Raw genomic sequence first — 18,075 nt, 5'->3', positions numbered from 1 at the left:
TGAGTGTACCCGTGACAATTCAAATCAGCCTGGCCCAGGCCTTACGCTACACATGCCATTGCGTAGCTCAACTTTTTTGTTGCACTTCAGTAATGACCAATTATCAAATAATGTAAGAAAAAACCAACATAATAAAAGTGAAGATAGACGATCTACAAGCTCACAACTACTATATTCCAAGTGCTTGTCAGGGTGGGGCGTCCCCAGTTAAAATATGATTATGTTTGGGGGTTGCTGCCTCCTCTATAATTCACCTAGTCCTAGACTCTGTCACAATTCATTGCATAATGATACTGTATATCCGGTATATGAACTCTGTACACTTATATTGAAGATTGATTTTTTTTTGTAGACAGTGTTTTGTCTTCATACAAGTCATTATTATTATTATTATTATTATTATTATTATTACTACTGTCATTAATATTAATCTAGTGTGAACATGTTCATATACATTCTCAGCATTTCAAACCAACAGTGTCGCCGATCATCCATTGTGTTGTTTGAGTGTGTACTTGTACTATGTTTCCATACGTGTTTGTCTATGTGTTTCTGTCCGTTGCACAGCATAGGCTGTCTAGGCTGTTGTATGAGCATGTATTAATGTTTTTAATGTTTTACATCAACACGTACATTCACATCAACATCACCACATTTAAACACCAAAGTACTGAAACAATGTAACTCATTAGTAAACAATATCCTGAAATGGTAGGCCTACTTATCATTGGTATTGACATACGCAACTTTTTTATCATTATCTAGTTGACCATTTAATTGCACAAAATAATTTGATCACTTTGGAAATGAACTATAACATCTGTGAGTTTGACATGCTACACTGATGAAGACAGCATGTCTTCATCTCTTCTTTATTATCTCTTCTCCCACTCCCTACATTTTAATGTCGTTTTTAATCTGTTGACAACATTGTCAGTATATTTAGTTGTAGTTTTAGTCATCATGGCTTAGCTTTTATTTAGTTTTATTTATTTCGTCAGTGAAAAAAGACAGTGGACAAACCTTTTTTTGTCAGTGTTTTAGTTGACAAAATCAACATTGTTTACATCTCTGGGGGCAAGCTGGTAAAGGATAGAATTGTCTGAGTCCAATTTTAATTTGAGGATAGCCATCTTACATAGGTCAGATTTAAATATGGTTGTCTGCTGGCAGGGCATTCAGTGCAGCATAGTAAGAGTCATCAGTTTTACAACCTTCCAGGTTGTTTCTATCCCTGACCCTGTGTCCAAAATGTCTTCCGTCTATTTGTCAATTTATTGCGAAGGCAGTGAGCACTAACTATGAGACCCTGCAGATGTCTGTCTGTCTGTCCAGCTGTGACACCACTCGCCCGCCACCAGAGGGCGCAGCTGTAGCACACACACACACACACACACACACACACACAAACAACCACACACACACACACACACACACAGTAGAAAACTTGTGTGTAGAAAAAAAAGTACATAATTGTTGTTATTGCAATTTACGAGCTGCGTTCGCTTCCCGCGTTTGCGCGTCTTACTTGTCTCTTTGTCTGTCTACTTGTGTCTCTGTGTCTGTCCCTATGTCTGTCTGTAGACAGTCTGTCTGTCTGTCTGTCTGTCTGTCTGTCTGTCTGTCTGTCTGTCTGTCTGTCTTCCTCCTCTGTAGCATGGGCGGGGCATGTGTGACACACCTCCAGATGAATCCTCTTTTCCCCCCACCCCCCGGTTTCAGATGTGGTGTTCCGATTGGACGACGGCTCCCTGCCGGCCCACAAGCCCTTGCTCATCGCCAGCTGTGATTGGATGGCGGCCATGTTCCGCGGCTCCTTCATGGAGAGCTACATCGACGAGGTAATAATAACAACAACAAAAAACCTGTTCCTGAAGAATCGGTGCCCCTCCTCATGTCTTCCTTTTTGATCTTTTGACTGCCAAGCACGAGTTTGGACAAGTTTTTCCCAGTGGCCCAGACGGCTATGAACAAGTTTTCAGGCTTTTATTGAATTATCTTCAGAGCGCCATCTTCACTACCGTCTGGTTAGCTCTCGGTTGCTAAGGGTCCGTTCACACCTAAGAGACAGCTGTCTCCTCGGCGTCTCCTGTGTGTTGCAAGCTCACAATTCATTTTCAAAGGGAGTCACATGGTTTGACGAGACAACCTTGTTCCATGGGGAGGGCAGAAGACAGCCAGGGAGCACGCTTGTCTCGTCAAACCATGTAACTCCCATTGGAAATGAATTGGCGTGCTTGCGACACACAGGAGACGCAGAGGAGACAGCTGTCTCTTAGCTGTGAACGGCCCCTAGGCGATCGAGTAAACAAGCAATGCGCACGTGCACCGTGGCACAGGCGGTAGAAAGGAAGAAGAAGCATGAGCTCAGTTCGGGGTTCTCGTCAGGTTGGCAGAGGGAGAGTGGTGCCCAGGATTATAGCTTATGCAACTGGCCCCGCGTGAAAAAATGGGTAAAAAAAGACACACACAGGCACACACACACACACAGGCACACACACACACACACACACGCACAGGGTTCAGTCTCATATTTAGCTCAAGCTACAGGAAACCCACTTCTCTGGAGGGAACTTGAGGTTGATTAGGTTTTTGTTATTTCCTGCCCTACAGCACATCACTAAACTCAGTGTTAATTTAATTTATTTATTCAGTCGTAATCTAATTTATTTATGTATTATGTATTCCTTTGGTGCATGCAACTTATACTCATCCTCAGTAATTCTGGCTTCATTGGGTGTTTCGGGAAACATTTGTACACTCTGCCTCAGGTCGTAATGGTTCCCTGTGGAGACACAAAGGAGACTTCTTGTGTCTCCATAGGGAACCACTGCTGGTCATCAAATTATTGGCTTAGGAATGCGACAAAAAACAAACCATTAATTCAGGTGTGATCGGGTGAACTATCCCTTTAAGTAGGTGAATGCTGACCCACAGAGGTAGTCCCATGCAGAGCCATAGAGTTACGACAGAGTTACGACAACTCCGTTCACTTCATGGGGCCAGTCCAATGGGGGCTCTTCTACATAGACTTCTATTGGTCACTTCATGGGGCCAGTCCAATGGGGGCTCTTCTACATAGACTTCTATTGGTCACTTCATGGGGCCAGTCCAATGGCGGCTCTTCTACATAGACTTCTATTGGCGAAGAGCATGGCGAAGAGTGACAATGTTCTGGACCGGAAGTTGGCAGAATGCACTGGACTACCCAAGCAACAGCCCAGCTTAAATTATCTTAAATTCCTTTATTTTAGATAGTTTTTTTTAGTAATAGTACAATATAAACATTACAGAGACTTTAGTTGTCACTGTACAATACTTTAAACAGTTGTCATGTTGCACACATGCCTAAAATTGCTGAATATTTGCGCCGCCTTCGTTGAAAACGATGTATTTCAAATACATGCGCTACTCTATGCCGTATTGAAGTGGACTCGGACCCAGACTTTTTTTCTCCCTGGAAATAAAAACATCTGGGTTTCCAAGGCTACCGACTTTAGGACGGTACCCCCCCCCCCCCCCCCCGAACCTCAAATGACGTCACATTGTAGGCTCTCTACAGCGCCGAACCGACTTTTATTCGGCTCTAAAATAGGAGTATGAATCGGCCCTTACTCTATGGCTCAGGTCCCATGCAGCCTCAGGGTGTGTCCTCCTGGGCTCCAGGCTTCTCCTGGCTGCGTTGGAGAGAACCGGATCCTTCGGCGTCCGGTTACTACTCCTGACCCGTGGGGGTTCGGTTACCCAGGTCTGGGCTCACTGAGGACGGGAAGCTGCTCCGGGAAACGGGAAACTAGAGGATTGGAGGGAGAGAGACACAGGGAATTACTCAAAGAGAGAGAGAGAGAGATAGAGAGACAGACATACAGAAAGACAGAGTGATTGGAGGGAGAGAGACGCAGAGAATGACTCAGAGAGAGAGAGAGAAAGAGACAGAGAGACAGACCGAGAGTGAAGGTCCATTCGCACCAAGCACCATAATGATGATAACAACTTTAAATATGTCGTTTTTTCCCATTAAGACCGGAGGCCGATTCTACAAAACAGTTTTCTGGTGGTGCTCAAACTTTTTCATGTCAAGGACCGGATCCCCATCTCAAAATACTTTTAAGATTTAACATTTGAGTAAAAAAATAGATATATTGAAAGATTCACAGAGGTAGCTCCTGGATTGAACGGTATAACAATGTATAAGTTGCAACAGGTCTAAATGGGTTAAACCCTGTCCATGCATCATGAAGGTTTTTTTTAAACCTTGTCCATGCATTATTGTTTTCATTTAAGTTTTTATCACACAATGTTGTAACCCATTTTCTTTCACCTGGGGCTGGGGCCAATGCCTAAGCTGTAAGGTGCCTAAAATGAGTTTATGCTTCCTTCAATGCATGAGGAGTGAGCTGGTCGTTCTTCTTATGGCCTGATAGGGGGGGGGGGGGGCATAGCTCGTGGAAGGAACACATTATTCCAACCAGTTCCTTTCCCCTGCATAAGGCGCCCCGGCTGACATGGGGGAGGCAGTATAGAGACCAGGATTACTGCATGTTTTTTGTGAGGGTGCCTACCCTATACACAAGGCTCAGGGGTAGAGTGGCCGGTAGAGCTAGACGCTGAACCCATAATTGCTCCCAATGTGCAGGTTGGTGGTGCCTTGCTTGGTGTGTGTGTGTGAATGTAATGCACAAAGCGCCTTGGATAAAGGTGCTATATAAATGCACCATTTACTGTACGTTGAGAACATGCAAACTGCACACAGAAAGGCCCGTTCGCCAACCCCACCTCGGGTATGGACGATGGAGGAGAGAACACACCCCCAGCGCCCAGAGTCCCTGGCGGGAATTGACCTTCTAGCTGTGAGGCGGCAGCGCTACCGACTGCGCCACCATGCCAATGCTATTTAAACCTTGTCCATGCATTATGAAGGATTCATTATGAACCCTGTCCATGCATTATGAAGGATTCATCATGAATCCTGTCCATGCATTATAAATAAGGGTTTTATTTAAACTCATTGCATTATGAAGGTTTTATTTTAGGGTGTACCAGGTCCTCTCTGCTGTGTGCAGTGCAGACACCCCCCTCTCCCTCCGCCACTTCCTGCTGCTGCTATTTTTAGCTGCTATTTTCAGTGAGTTGTTTGTTTTATTACTGTCAGGAATAACGGAGCCCTCTGCTGCACGGGCACAGAACTGCAGCCTCAGACCTGTGACAGACAAAGACAGTCATAGACAGACACAAAAGTAGATTAGATACATCAATTTAGATTGAATCAAAAATATATAATAAATCTGGTGGAACAGATGTCAATGAGGCGTGTCAGTAATCTTGCCGTGACGCCAGCAGGTGTTGCGACTCCTTTATGTGGTCTAGGCCTAGGAGAAAATAGGGCAGTAACACATACCTTAAATGAGCACAAACGACTAAAGAAAAGTATCCATATTAACATTGATGTGGTTACGGTTACAGAAAAAAAAATAGAAATGTAACAGAAGCAGAAGCATAAGACGTCAGGGTGGCCAAGGCCAAAACAAACAAACCAAAGACCACACTAAAATAATAAATGAAAACACAATGACTATTGTAGTCTCCCTGACTAACACAGAACAGGAGAAAAAGAGGACCAAAATAAAATGCAGCACACCCCCTTACCAGAAGCTTCCCATATCTGTACATTAAGCCAGTGTTTCCCAACCTTTTTTGCTCCAGGGCACACCTAGATATACGGTGTATAGGCCTATCTATATACATATACATACATTATGTATATATATATATATATATATATATATATATACACACACACACATACATACATACAGTGTTGGGATTAATAAAGTGACAACTTTTACAATATCTCCATTACCATTATCCAAATTAATTCCTTATTATATATATATTTTTTAAATACATTTTGGAGAAAAAAATAGCTCATATGCAATGTGAAATGCCACCTAATTCTTAATCCTTTTCCTTGTCTTTATTATGGGCCATCTTGTGAAAGCTGCATGCTTTTATTGTGAAGGGTCTCAGTTCTCACAGCCTGCATATTTCCACGTGCTAAAAATAGCTGATCGAAAAGCTCACAACGCGTTCTGTTCGCAACGCGTTGTGAGCTTGTCGATCAGCCATTTTCAGCATGCAAGCATAACACGTGTACGACGAAGAATAAATCAGGCATCACTGCGCTTCTGTGGAGGGAGGGAGATATATTTTGTTGGCCGAATGAGGCGATCATGTTTGGACATCTATGGACAGCTATTTTTCGTGGCACATTATGTTTAATCACAACAACGTCACGTTTACTTTAGCGAAATGTAGCGTCTTCTGCATGCATCTAAGCATTAACATTTCAATGGCAGAGGGTCGTTAGAGTCTATTGTTCCGTGTTGTTGTTATCGCACGTCTAATGGTTAGACGTGTGACAACGCAACAATAGGAAGCCTGCAGCCCAGTAGCTATAATATTGCTTTCGGGGTTAGTGTGCCGCCTGATTTTGACAGAAAGTAACACTAACTTAGTGTTACTTTCTGACAAATCAGGCGGTACATCTGGACAGATCAAACGGCACATAAAATTGCCGCGGTACATAGGTTGAGAAACACTGCATTAAGCACTAGGGGTGTAACGTTATAGTAACTGAATCGAAAAGTCGATTTTAATTTCAAGAATCGAAGTATATCGACATGAAAACAGCAACAGTGACTATGTATCGTATCGTATAGTTTTGCAATGGAAATAATCGGGATCGAATCGCTTTGCTATGCAATTAATCGATTCTATCAATACTACATTTGTTTGCGTGGTGTTTAGCTATTTTTTAGAAGAAACATGAAAAAGAGGGGTTTAATTGCTACATTTAAAATTAAATAACGTCAATGTATTTTAAATAGTTACTGTATCGATTTCAAATAATTGAATCGTATCGTATCGAATCGCCATAATGAACCAACATCGTCCACGTATCGTATCGTCAACCATGTATCGTGATACATATCGTATCGCTGTTAAAATGTATCGTTACACCCCTATTAACCCATTTTGGGGCGGGTACCCCTTTTGGTGTTTTAAACATTATGTTTTTAATTTAGCTATTGAAAAACAGCAGATCTACAAGCTCATAGCGCGCGCTACGAGCTTGTAGGTCTGCTATTTTTTGAAAAATCGTGAAAATGTGCCTGAAATCATTGAATATATATTCTTTCAGAGCGAGTTTTTAACTAAAATCTTTGCTACTGAGAGGGTCCCTGGAACTACATATTTTCAGATGGGGGGGTCAGCGGCCAATGTCATATATATTTGGGGTTCCTTGACATGAATATGTTTGAGAACAACTGACATAGAAACATGGGTTTTTAATAAAACTGTCAGGATTTAGATTAGATTTATTTTATTTTATTTCGAAATGGGTTAAGCACGCATAAAAGCACGTAGGATCATCGCCATGTGCCATACATAGTGTCGTAGTAAATCACTGTCATACATATTCTGAAGAAAACAGGCAGACTGACATTCAGTAATCGGGTCTCATGAACAAAATAAGGACATTATAATGGTGTGTTTAAAAAGGAAAAGAAAAAAGAAATAAACATTTGCCACGGACAAGATCAAGTATGTACGGACACATTGATGTCCCCTGCATAAAAGTATGGCACACAGTCTACAGATACAGTGGCCTTGTGGTTAGAGTGTCCGCCCCGTAACTGGGAGGTCGGGGGTTCGATCCCCCGCCGGGTCATACCAAAGACTGTAAAAATGGGACCCAATGCCTCCCTGCTTAGCACTCAGCATCAAAGGGTTGGATTGGGGGGGTCAAATCTACTAATCAAATGATTCCCGAGCGCGGCACGGCTGCAGCTCACCGCTCCTTGGCTGCAGCTCACCGCTCCTTGGCTGCAGCTCAACTGCTCCAAGAGACGGGTCAAATGCGGAGAACAATTTTCACTGCGGTAACGTGTGTGACAAATCGTACGACTTTGACTTTGACTATGTATGTCGGAAATGGTTCAGCACATAAGTTCATGATTTATTTTCTCCCTCTATCTCTCTCTCAGGTGTCCATCCCTCACACCAGCAGTGCCTGCATGCGAGGGGTCCTGGAGTTCCTGTACTGTGGTCAGCTGACCCCCGGCCCGACCCTGGAGCCCATGGAGCTCATTGTTCTGGCCAACCGGCTGTGTCTACCTCGCCTCGTCGCCCTCACAGGTCAGATACTGACCCGACCATGTTTGCACTGCAGTTATCTCATTCACGGCCAGATGAAATACATATCCACCCACTTTTTTATATCCACCCACTTTGTGTGTGTGTGTGTGTGTGTGTGTGTGTGTGCGTGCGTGTGTGCGTGTGTGCGTGCGTGCGTGCGTGCGTGCGTGCGTGCGTGCGTGCGTGTGCGTACTGTAGCATCACAAATGACATTGTGACAAATGCTTGTAGGATCATTTATTAGTTACGCAGTGAACTAATTAGAGAAGGTAAACTATTTACTGCATACAGAAACCATACTTTCATGGCTGCATTCATCATTGTCCTCTTTCTCTGTCACGTCTTTGTGCTCTGCACACTCGTTTCCTCACATGAAAGGAGAGGATAATAACAATAATATACAACAAAAGATAACGAGTACATATATAAATATACACAACAGCAAAAAGAGATAAAGATTAAAGAAAAAGACAGACAGCTTCAGGATAGACTTCGAGTATATACACCCTTTTCCTTCCCACCTGTACGCCAGCTTTAGGCCTGGGTCACAAAAGGATCACAAGAGGAGATCGATACTTTAATAGAGTGTCTTCTATCTAGGTCAGGGGTGATCACAAAGGCTGTGCAGGTAGACCATATGACATGCCCCAAAATAATTATAATTAAAATATAAAAACAAAAGTTTAACCCCTCTTTTTGGCATCTGCCACTTAAGGTGACTTGATTGATTGACAAGAAGGGCCTGTTGGCTCCCTTCACGGCTTCTATAAATGTAGGGAAATGCATTGTTTTCCAGGAGAACCTGAAAACCTACCACTTCCATACAGAATGGCATCAAGGCTTTCCCCCCACTATTTCACTTTCTAAGTGTGTTTGTCTTAGCGCCACTATTCCAAACCTCCCTCAGTTTTTATTAATTTATTTTCATTCGGGGTGGGTAGATCATGTTGGGCTGGTCATTTTAAAAGTAGCTCTCAAGTCAAAAAGGTGTGGGCACCCCTGATCTAGGTGAAAGAGCATGCCACTGATTGAGAACATTATTTCCACCTGATTAGCGAGATCCCCTGCAGCCTGTTGTAGCCTCTGAGTGTGCTGTGTGTGTTCAGTTCTGCATTGAGAGTCACCAAGTAAAGTCCTGTGTTTGAATCATAGACTGTAAAAATATGGACAAAGCGTTCCCCGGGTCTAACATGAACGTAAAATGAAGCCTGTCAGTCCTTGTATTGTAAGTCGCCATCTTTCTAGATCCGTTTGGGCCCAGCTGGCCCATTGGCTGGCCCAGACAACGAGGCGGGACTTCCCCCCTTCTTCTTAGTTGGTTTTTATTTTGACTCTCGCGGAAGGCAAAATTGTATTCTATTTAAAAAAAATAGCCGTATTGAATTAATACATTATTTGATAGGCAGGCAGACAGACAGGCAGGAAGGCAGACAGACAGACAGACAGACAGACAGACAAGCAGCCTGCCTGCCTGCCTGTCTGCCTGTCTGCCTGCCTGCCTATCAAATAATGTATTAATTCAATACGGCTATTTTTTTAAATATAATAAAATTTTGCCTGCCGCAAGCGTGATTCGAACCAGCTTCCACATGCAACAATAAATAGAGAGGCGACAGCATAGACCACTACACTAAGGAAGCCATACATTACTTAAAATAAGTGTTCCACTGGACTTATCTTTTGCAACGAGAGCAGAAAAAAAACATGAAGAAAGATAACAGATATCAAAACGGGATTTACAGCAGGAACTATTAAGTTAGCTATAATAATAATAATTCATATTCGTAGCACAGCCAGTGGTCACGTGACTTGACACATTTACCCTCGCACGCACGCACGCACCTCCCCTCCCGTATGTCTAACCTCCTGCGCTATCAAAGCCAGGAGGAGCGCTTATACCTGAGCGGCCCAGGTGAGGAGAGGAGATTAAAAAAAACGGCTATTTAAAAAAATTGCCGTATTGAATGAATACATTATTAATTATTTGATAGGCAGGCAGGCAGGCAGGCTGGCTGTCTGCCTGCCTGCCTGGTGTCTGTCTGTCTGCCTGCCTGCCTGTCTGCCTGCCTGCCTGCCTATCAAATAATGTATTAATTCAATACGGCTATTTTTTTTAAATATAATACATTTTTGCCTGCCGCGAGCGTGATTCGAACCAGCTTCCACATGCAACAATAAATCGAGAGGCTACAGCATAGACCGCTACACTAAGGAACCATACATTACTTAAAAGAAGTGTTCCACTGGACTTATCTTTTGCAACGAGAGCAGAAAAAAAAAAATATGAAGAAAGACCTAATCACGGACTGGCCGACACACATACGGACCGGCCGACGTGAACACAGACCGGCCGACGTAAAGACGGACGGGCCGACGCACATACGGACCGGCCGACGTGAACACAGACCGGCCGACGTGAACACAGACCAGCCGACGTAAAGACGGACCGGCTGACGCACATACGGACCGGCCGACGTGAACACAGACCGGCCGACGTGAACACAGACCGGCTGACGTAAAGACGGACCGGCCGACGTACATACGGACCGGCCGACGCACCTACGGACCGGCCGACGGTGCTTACCGACCGACATGCCGGTCGCAAGAAGTGGATTCAGCCCTTACTGCAAATACATGGACTTCTATGGGGCTATGGGTTTTTTTTGGGCCCAATGACAGCGCCACAACAGGCCATTATATGAACTTTCAGGAAATCCCGATTTCCTTGGTGGCTTCACAAAATATCTGTCTGACTGCCCCCCTGGTTTGAATGCTCTCCAAGTGTGGTTATTTAGAGTCCCAGAATATTAAACATGAGCATCTACCAAGAGGGTCATGTTTTATTAATGTCTTAATGAGTTTATCAGTTCATCAATCTTCAGTTCATCATAGTCAGTTTGTTATGGTAGTCTCCCCTCAATATTTCTTATATTATTAATAATGTTCCCCCATATTCGTTTCTGACAGTCTGTAGAGCCTCGTCGTCTTGTAGCCCATTCTATAAACTGCAGGTGAATTGAGCTTAGTTTTTAAACAAATAAAAATCACACCCGTGTGAAGTAAGTGGTGCAACTCCGTGTGGGGATCCCCGGGGGGGTGGGGGGGTTCCAGACCCACAGGAACGCACCCAGGGTGCCGGCCCGATTCCGGTGAGCCGCCCCGCGTCCGAAACGGTTGAGAAATGACAGAGTTACCGTGTGGGGGTCCCTCTACTGTACCCTCCACTGTAGGTACTGTACTGTACTGTACTGGCACACCCGAAATCACCATATATACAGTTAATATGTACGTGTGTGTGTTAGGTTGCGCACAGGTGGTGAAAAACAACCATGCTGTTTTCGTGCTCAGACGCACCCACACATACACCCACCCACACACATTGGGCCTGATTCATTAACGCGTTTCCGCTGATATATTGCCGTGACGCTGGCGGAAAGGCATTTACGTGGATTTCCCACATTAATTTGGAATTCATGGAAATGGCCGTGAACTTGACGCTGTCTTTGGTTGGTCGGAAATTCCGCTAAATGCTACGGGAGCTCTTTAGGTGGCGGAGAAATTTGCGGAAGCATACACTAGCGTATAGATTTATTCAGAAGGCTTTAGTCTTCATGCTGAATCAATAAATTGTTCCCAAATCTCAGATAAAATATGTAGGCATGTGTCCCCAACATATTGGTCGATCAGCACATAAAAAAACTATATATATATATATACAGTATATATATATATATATATATATATATATATATTAGGGCATTCATCAAAAAATCGATTTATCGATTTATCGATAAACGAGTCACGAGTCGACTCGCAGCAGCGCGAGTCGAAAGTTTAGCTTTTTTCTTTTTTTGTTCTCCCCTTTTTTCATTGCATTCAGAACGCGCCCTTAATTAAAAACCAAATGCAGCTGTGTAGGCTATGTGGCTCTCAGCGCGCGGTGTCCCACTATTGAGACTGGCTGAAGTCTGTTTGAACTGCGCTGTGTCAGAGAAGTAACAGATAGAAGCACGCAAACGTTACCCCCAAACGATATCCCCCTCACCTCCGTGCTGGAAATATAACGTCTGGGTTCCCGAGGCTACATGCATGCTGACGCAATGACTGTCTGTTTCTGGCTAAGCTTTACGCGCAGCGCACATGAACCTCTCCGTCTCCGGTCAGTGCGGGTTGTTGTTTATTTGCATGGCTCAGAAAATGAGTAACAAATGAGAACGTTATCGAGTTGTGGAGGAGGAGGAGGAGGAGGAGGAGAATAATAATGTCATATCTCTCATTGTGTTCTCGGTGCTGCTGCTGCGCTGTGTGCCAATACCACTACTTTACCTGGATAACATCATCTTTTCATTTTGACATGATTCACATGAAATAATAATCCTGTACCGGAACCGCGTGTAGCGTTTGGTTTAATTAACGCGATCGTCACAAAATAGCCTACAGCTGCTGCTGCTAAAGATACAAAGATTGGACATTTCTAAACGACGCAAAACTTAGAATTCCCCTCTTGCGTACCAGTGCCACGTGTCCCGCGGACCGGCACCGGTGTTTGGGAACCTCTGATATAGATGATACATGCACTGTGACTGTGTCATATTGGAGAGGCCACTGAATGCGCAGTGCTATGTTTGACATGCTCCGTATTTGAGCGCGCGGCAGCTCCACCCGCCCCTGTTAAATCCCCCCCCCCGCGCGTCCGCGTCCGCCCCCCCCCCCCCCCCCGCCGCCAGAAACGATAAATCGACTTATCGATAAATTACTGTCCGACAAGTCGACTGGGAAAAATCTCAAGTCGTTAATGCCCTAATATATATATATATATATATATATATATATATATAAAAGCCGAGTGCACTTGTATGCCTAAATGCATGCATTCTAGAGGCAAGTTAGCCTATAGAGTCCCATAAGGAAACTGCCCCTGCAAGCCCCGACACCTTTTTATTTATTTATTAGGATATTTCTATAGCATGCCATGCGCGATTGCGCTGCTCACTTGACAGCCTTCTCTAGGCTACTCGCAGTGCAACGCGTTGTGAGCTTGTAGATCGGCTCTCGCGGACTGCATGTTAAAAAACAAACTCACAATTATAATAAGAACATAGGCCTACACTTATCTGCATTTTGCACTGTACGAATCTAACGTTGTTTCGTTGTGTGTGTGTGTGTGTGTGTGTGTGTGTGTGTGTGTGTGTGGGGGGGGGGGGGGGGGGGCAGACAGCAGCGTGCTGCCGATCCGATTCACATTGGAAAATGAATAGGGCTAATTAGCCCTATATAAAAAATAGAAGACCACATTTATAGCCTAATGAATGCAGCGTGTTTGAAAGTCGGCCAGTCATATCAGTTTTAAACCAGCTCACCTCCACTCGTGAACATGACGGACAGACAGACAGAATTTATAATAATGTATATTGATATTGATCACATGGATGCCATACACAGAATAGTTTAACTCACTGGATAAACTCACTGGATTATAATTTCTTCAGACAAGAGGATCCCAGGCCTATAATATATTTACTTATGAATGTATGGGCTACTGTTCTTTATCGCGCAACAGTGTCGAGGGCCCATGCAGCCCCCCTCCCTCTCTCGTCTCTCTCTCTCTCTCTCGCTCTCTCTGAAAAGACGACTTTTGCATTGACATATCCGATATTTTAAATATCGGATATGTTTTACCTCTGCAAAGGTGTGAGTGAGCACCCGCCTTGGTCCCGAACTTAATTAAATAAATTATAATTATATTGCTTCAGCGGAGCACGCAACGTTGCAAGCTTGGATAGCAGTGACCGCGGCTGTGATCTCAGACAAACTGCTGTCTGCTGAGTCATGCTTGAAGCCTTTTATGGTATGAAATTGGGCGTGGATCAATGCAGATGAGGTTGTCGGGTGCTTTTCCGATCACTTTGCACCCGCTGCATTCAGTATGACATACACCTGCGATACACCTGCGCACCTGTGGTACACACCACTCTCTGAATAACACGTCATCTCAACGTAGCTTGATCGGACGGATAAATACGATATCTGTTTCCGCCACCGTTACACTCTGGCGCATTTCGTTTTTGAAGAATCAGGACCATAGTCACTTAAGGAAGTGGTTGCACCACTTAAAAAGACTCCGTAGCTGATAAAGAGACCTGGCAATGGAAGACATTTACAGAAAGACCGATAACTGTCTCACCTTGTAGCCTGTGCTGTCTGTAATGAGGCAGACAGTCTGTCTGCACACAGTGAAGACCTCTGCTGGACTACAAACAGTTGTGTCCAAGGTTCATCATTATAAATGGCTTCCCTGTCAGAGCTGGGCATTTAACCCATATTAGGACCATTAGTCGACTTATAATACAAAGACTGACTTGTCGGGCAGACACGGGCCAGAAATTGGAATATAAACTGTAGTCATTAGACAACAAGGTAAATAGTCACATAAGTAGAGTGCAGAGAGAACAATGTAGTGCTTCAAATAAACTAGAATACCAGGTAAACAATGAAACCTGTATTCTGTCTAAACAACAAACTGTACATACTATAGTATACCAGATCTGTCTGTTGTCCAGGCTGTTTTAGGGAAGGGAGAAGAGTCTAGGACGTGTGGAGTGTTGTCCAAGGTGTTCTGTGGAACGGAGAGGAGTCTAGCATGTGTGGAACGTTGTCCATGGTGTTTTAGGGAAGGGAGAAGTGTCTAGCATGTGTGGAGCATTATCCATGGTGTTTTACGGAAGGGAGAAGAGTCAAGGAAGTATGGAGCATTGTCCAGGGAGTTTTAGGGAAGGGAGAAGAGTCAAGGACGTGTGGAGTGTTGTCCAGGGTGTTTTAGGGAAGGGAGAAGAGTCAAGGACGTGTGGAGTGTTGTCCAGGGTGTTTTAGGGAAGGGAGAAGAGACTAGGATGTGTGGAGTGTTGTCCAGGGTGTTTTAGGGAAGGGAGAAGAGACTAGGATGTGTGGAGTGTTGTCCAGGGTGTTTTAGGGAAGGGAGAAGAGTCAAGGACGTGTGGAGCATTGTCCAAGGTGTTTTAGGGAAGGGAGAAGAGTCTAGGACTTGTGGAGTATTGTCCAGGGTGTTTTAGGGAAGGGAGAAGAGACTAGGATGTGTGGAGTGTTGTCCAGGGTGTTTTAGGGAAGGGAGAAGAGACTAGGATGTGTGGAGTGTTGTCCAGGGTGTTTTAGGGAAGGGAGAAGAGTCAAGGACGTGTGGAGCATTGTCCAAGGTGTTTTAGGGAAGGGAGAAGAGTCTAGGACTTGTGGAGTATTGTCCAGGTGCATTCTTGCGGTGCAGATTCCAGGAGATTTTGATATATTTGCATATTCTCTCTTTCCTCTCCAGAGCTGCATGCGGTGGAAGAGCTCCTCCAACAGGCCACAAAAGGAACTGACATGGATGGACAGGCTCTGGCCTACCTGGAGATGGCTCAGGTGAGGCCTGCCACACTTGTTATATAATCGTCGTGTTTCTACGTTGAAAAATGTTCATACACTTCAAAACATAGTGGAAAATAATTATGTCAGTCACTTTATATATTTAAGTTATTTGTCATATCTAGGCTTGTTCACAAAGCCTAGAAGTAAAACAGAAATTAGATTTTTATTTATGGCGTGCTATGAGCTTGTAGATCTGCTATTTTTCAATAGCTAAATTATAACATAATGTTTAAAACACCAAAAGGGGTTCCCGCCCCAAAATGGGTTAAAGCTTACAACATGTCACTTTGTGATGTGTTGTAAGCTTGTAGATCAACTATTTCCGCAGTGTGTGTGTGTGTGTGTGTGTGTGTGTGTGTGTGTGTGTGTGTGTGTGTGTGTGTGTGTGTGTGTGTGTGTTTGTTGATCTGTTATTATTTTTATTTTATTTTTTCACTTGTAATACATTGTACAGTTCCACAACGCCAAGCAGCTGTCAGCCTGGTGTCTTCACCACATCTGCACAAACTACAACAGCATCTGTCGCAAGTTCCCCAAAGAAATGAAGACCATGTGTCCAGGTGGGTCCTTCTGGGTCCCATCCTATATTAACATCAGAAATAATACTAACATCACACCAACAGTCCCACATAATATAAAATAGCTTTGATGTCCCAATTGACAATCTACATGAAGAATGCTTATTGCAAACGCCAGTGATTGCGAACGCCAGTGAGCCTTTACTACAGTATGTAACCCAGCAGAACATGTCTGTCTGTCTGTGTGTCACGCTGTAACACCACCCGCCCGCCACCAGAGGGCGCAGCTGTATCACACACAAAAAACATGCATGCACACAAACACACAGTAGAAAACATTTTGAAAAAAAAATAATAATAAAAGAAAACAAAAAAGAGTAAAAAAAAGACAAAACAAGGTCTGTGTGTGTGTCAGACTGCCACAACAGCTGCGTTAGCTTCCCGCATCTTACTTGTTATATTATACTGATTATGCTCTCTCTCTCTCTCTCTCTCTCTCTCTCTCTCTCTCTCTGTGTCTCTCCAGAGAACCAGAGACACTTTGAGAAGCTGCGCTGGCCTCCGGTGTGGTTCCTGAAGGAGGAGGACCGCTACCTGCGCTCCCAGAAGGAGCGCGTCCGCGAGGAGGAGCTGCTCCGCAAGCAGAACACCAAGAGGAGCTGGTGCTTCTGGAGACCCCCGTCCAGCTCACCACACGTCTCCTAACCCCCCCACCATGCCTGCTGTGTGTGTGTGTGTGTAAGAGAGTGCATGTGTGTGTGATCCCTACTCCAGGTTAAGGACTCTTTGTCACCCAGTCCCCTGAGGCCCCAGACCTCAGCCACACCCCCCCCCCCCTCGCCCCCAGGGGTCCCGGCGGCCCACCCAGCCTTGCAAACAGCCTCCAAAGAGTTCTGTCCTCCCACCAACACGCTCTTCGCTTCCCAGGAACGAGCTACAAATTGACATTGTCATTCAGAACTTCTGATGGGCTTTTTCTCGGACCCCCCCCCCCCCCCCCCCCCCCGTGCGCCGCCCTCCACATGTCCCGACTCTCTGAACTATAGATCGGAAAAGCCCGTCCGAACCAGAAGACTTTTCCGACATCGGAAGGAGCATGCGTTGACCTCTACCGACCTGCATTGTCCGTCGCTACAGTGAGGTCATCTTTGCCTTCCCTTCCACACAGACACACCGTGTCGGACGGACAGACGTTTTGCACAAAGCCCCGCCCACTCTTTCCAAAGACCAGTCCTGGATTCTTACAGCGCAACTGGACTGGAGCAATATTAATATTTTTATTGTACTTTTTTTTTTTACTATTTTTCTACAATTTTGGTTTGAATTCTTATGACCGGCAAAACTCCTGAGCCTCATTTGTACTTTGCCGCGCAACGGTGTAGAAAAGTACGGAATAGCAGATCCACAAGCATGCTGTAGATCTGCTATTCTTCATAGCAGATCCACAAGCATGCTGTAGATCTGATATTCTTCATAGCAGATCCACAAGCATGTTGTATAGATCTGCTATTCTTCATAGCAGATCCACAAGCATGTTGTAGGTCTGCTATTCTTTGACGTGCGACGGAGCATAAAGGAACTCTTCAATCAGGGGGAAATGGATACCGACCGGCAGGGACGCCGTCACTGCCCGAAGTCACGTGACTGTCACATGACTTCCTTCCATCGGCCGACTCCATGTCGGACCCCCGGTGGGGTGTGTGTGTGTGTGGGGGGGGGGGGCATGATGCGCCACCCATCGCATGTGGGGGGTTGTATAGCATGTGCACAGTCAATCATGTGTTGGCATCCCGACCTGCCTGTTTGACCGCAGTGGTTCTCAACCTTTTCTGGAATAAGGGCCCACTTTAAAAAAAGAAGTTCTGATCACTTTCAGAGCATGTTTATTTATGTTCTGGCTTCAGTGGAACTAACATTAAGTTCCTATTTATCAGTC

General features: G+C 44.7%; 1 protein-coding gene across 3 annotated transcripts in view; it reads left to right on the top strand.

The window, feature by feature from the left end:
- The window catches only part of rhobtb4 (Rho related BTB domain containing 4), a 63,468-nt gene extending 45,654 nt beyond the window's left edge, over positions 1-17,814 (top strand). For all 3 annotated transcript variants that reach the window (XM_083783648.1, XM_083783646.1, XM_083783647.1), the window contains 5 exons: positions 1,723-1,841; positions 8,049-8,199; positions 15,527-15,615; positions 16,076-16,181; positions 16,666-17,814. In XM_083783648.1, coding sequence (XP_083639774.1) covers positions 1,723-1,841; positions 8,049-8,199; positions 15,527-15,615; positions 16,076-16,181; positions 16,666-16,844 — 644 coding nt within the window. In that variant the 3' untranslated portion in view covers positions 16,845-17,814. The remainder of the gene's footprint in view (positions 1-1,722; positions 1,842-8,048; positions 8,200-15,526; positions 15,616-16,075; positions 16,182-16,665) is intronic.
- The last annotated feature ends 261 nt before the right edge of the window (positions 17,815-18,075 follow it).

The sequence above is a fragment of the Protomyctophum parallelum genome (assembly GCF_964188405.1).
Source record: "Protomyctophum parallelum genome assembly, chromosome: 15".
NCBI classification, from domain to species: domain Eukaryota; kingdom Metazoa; phylum Chordata; class Actinopteri; order Myctophiformes; family Myctophidae; genus Protomyctophum; species Protomyctophum parallelum.
The sequence above is the reverse complement of the archived record's forward strand: the minus strand, read 5'-3'. Positions and strand labels throughout refer to the sequence as shown.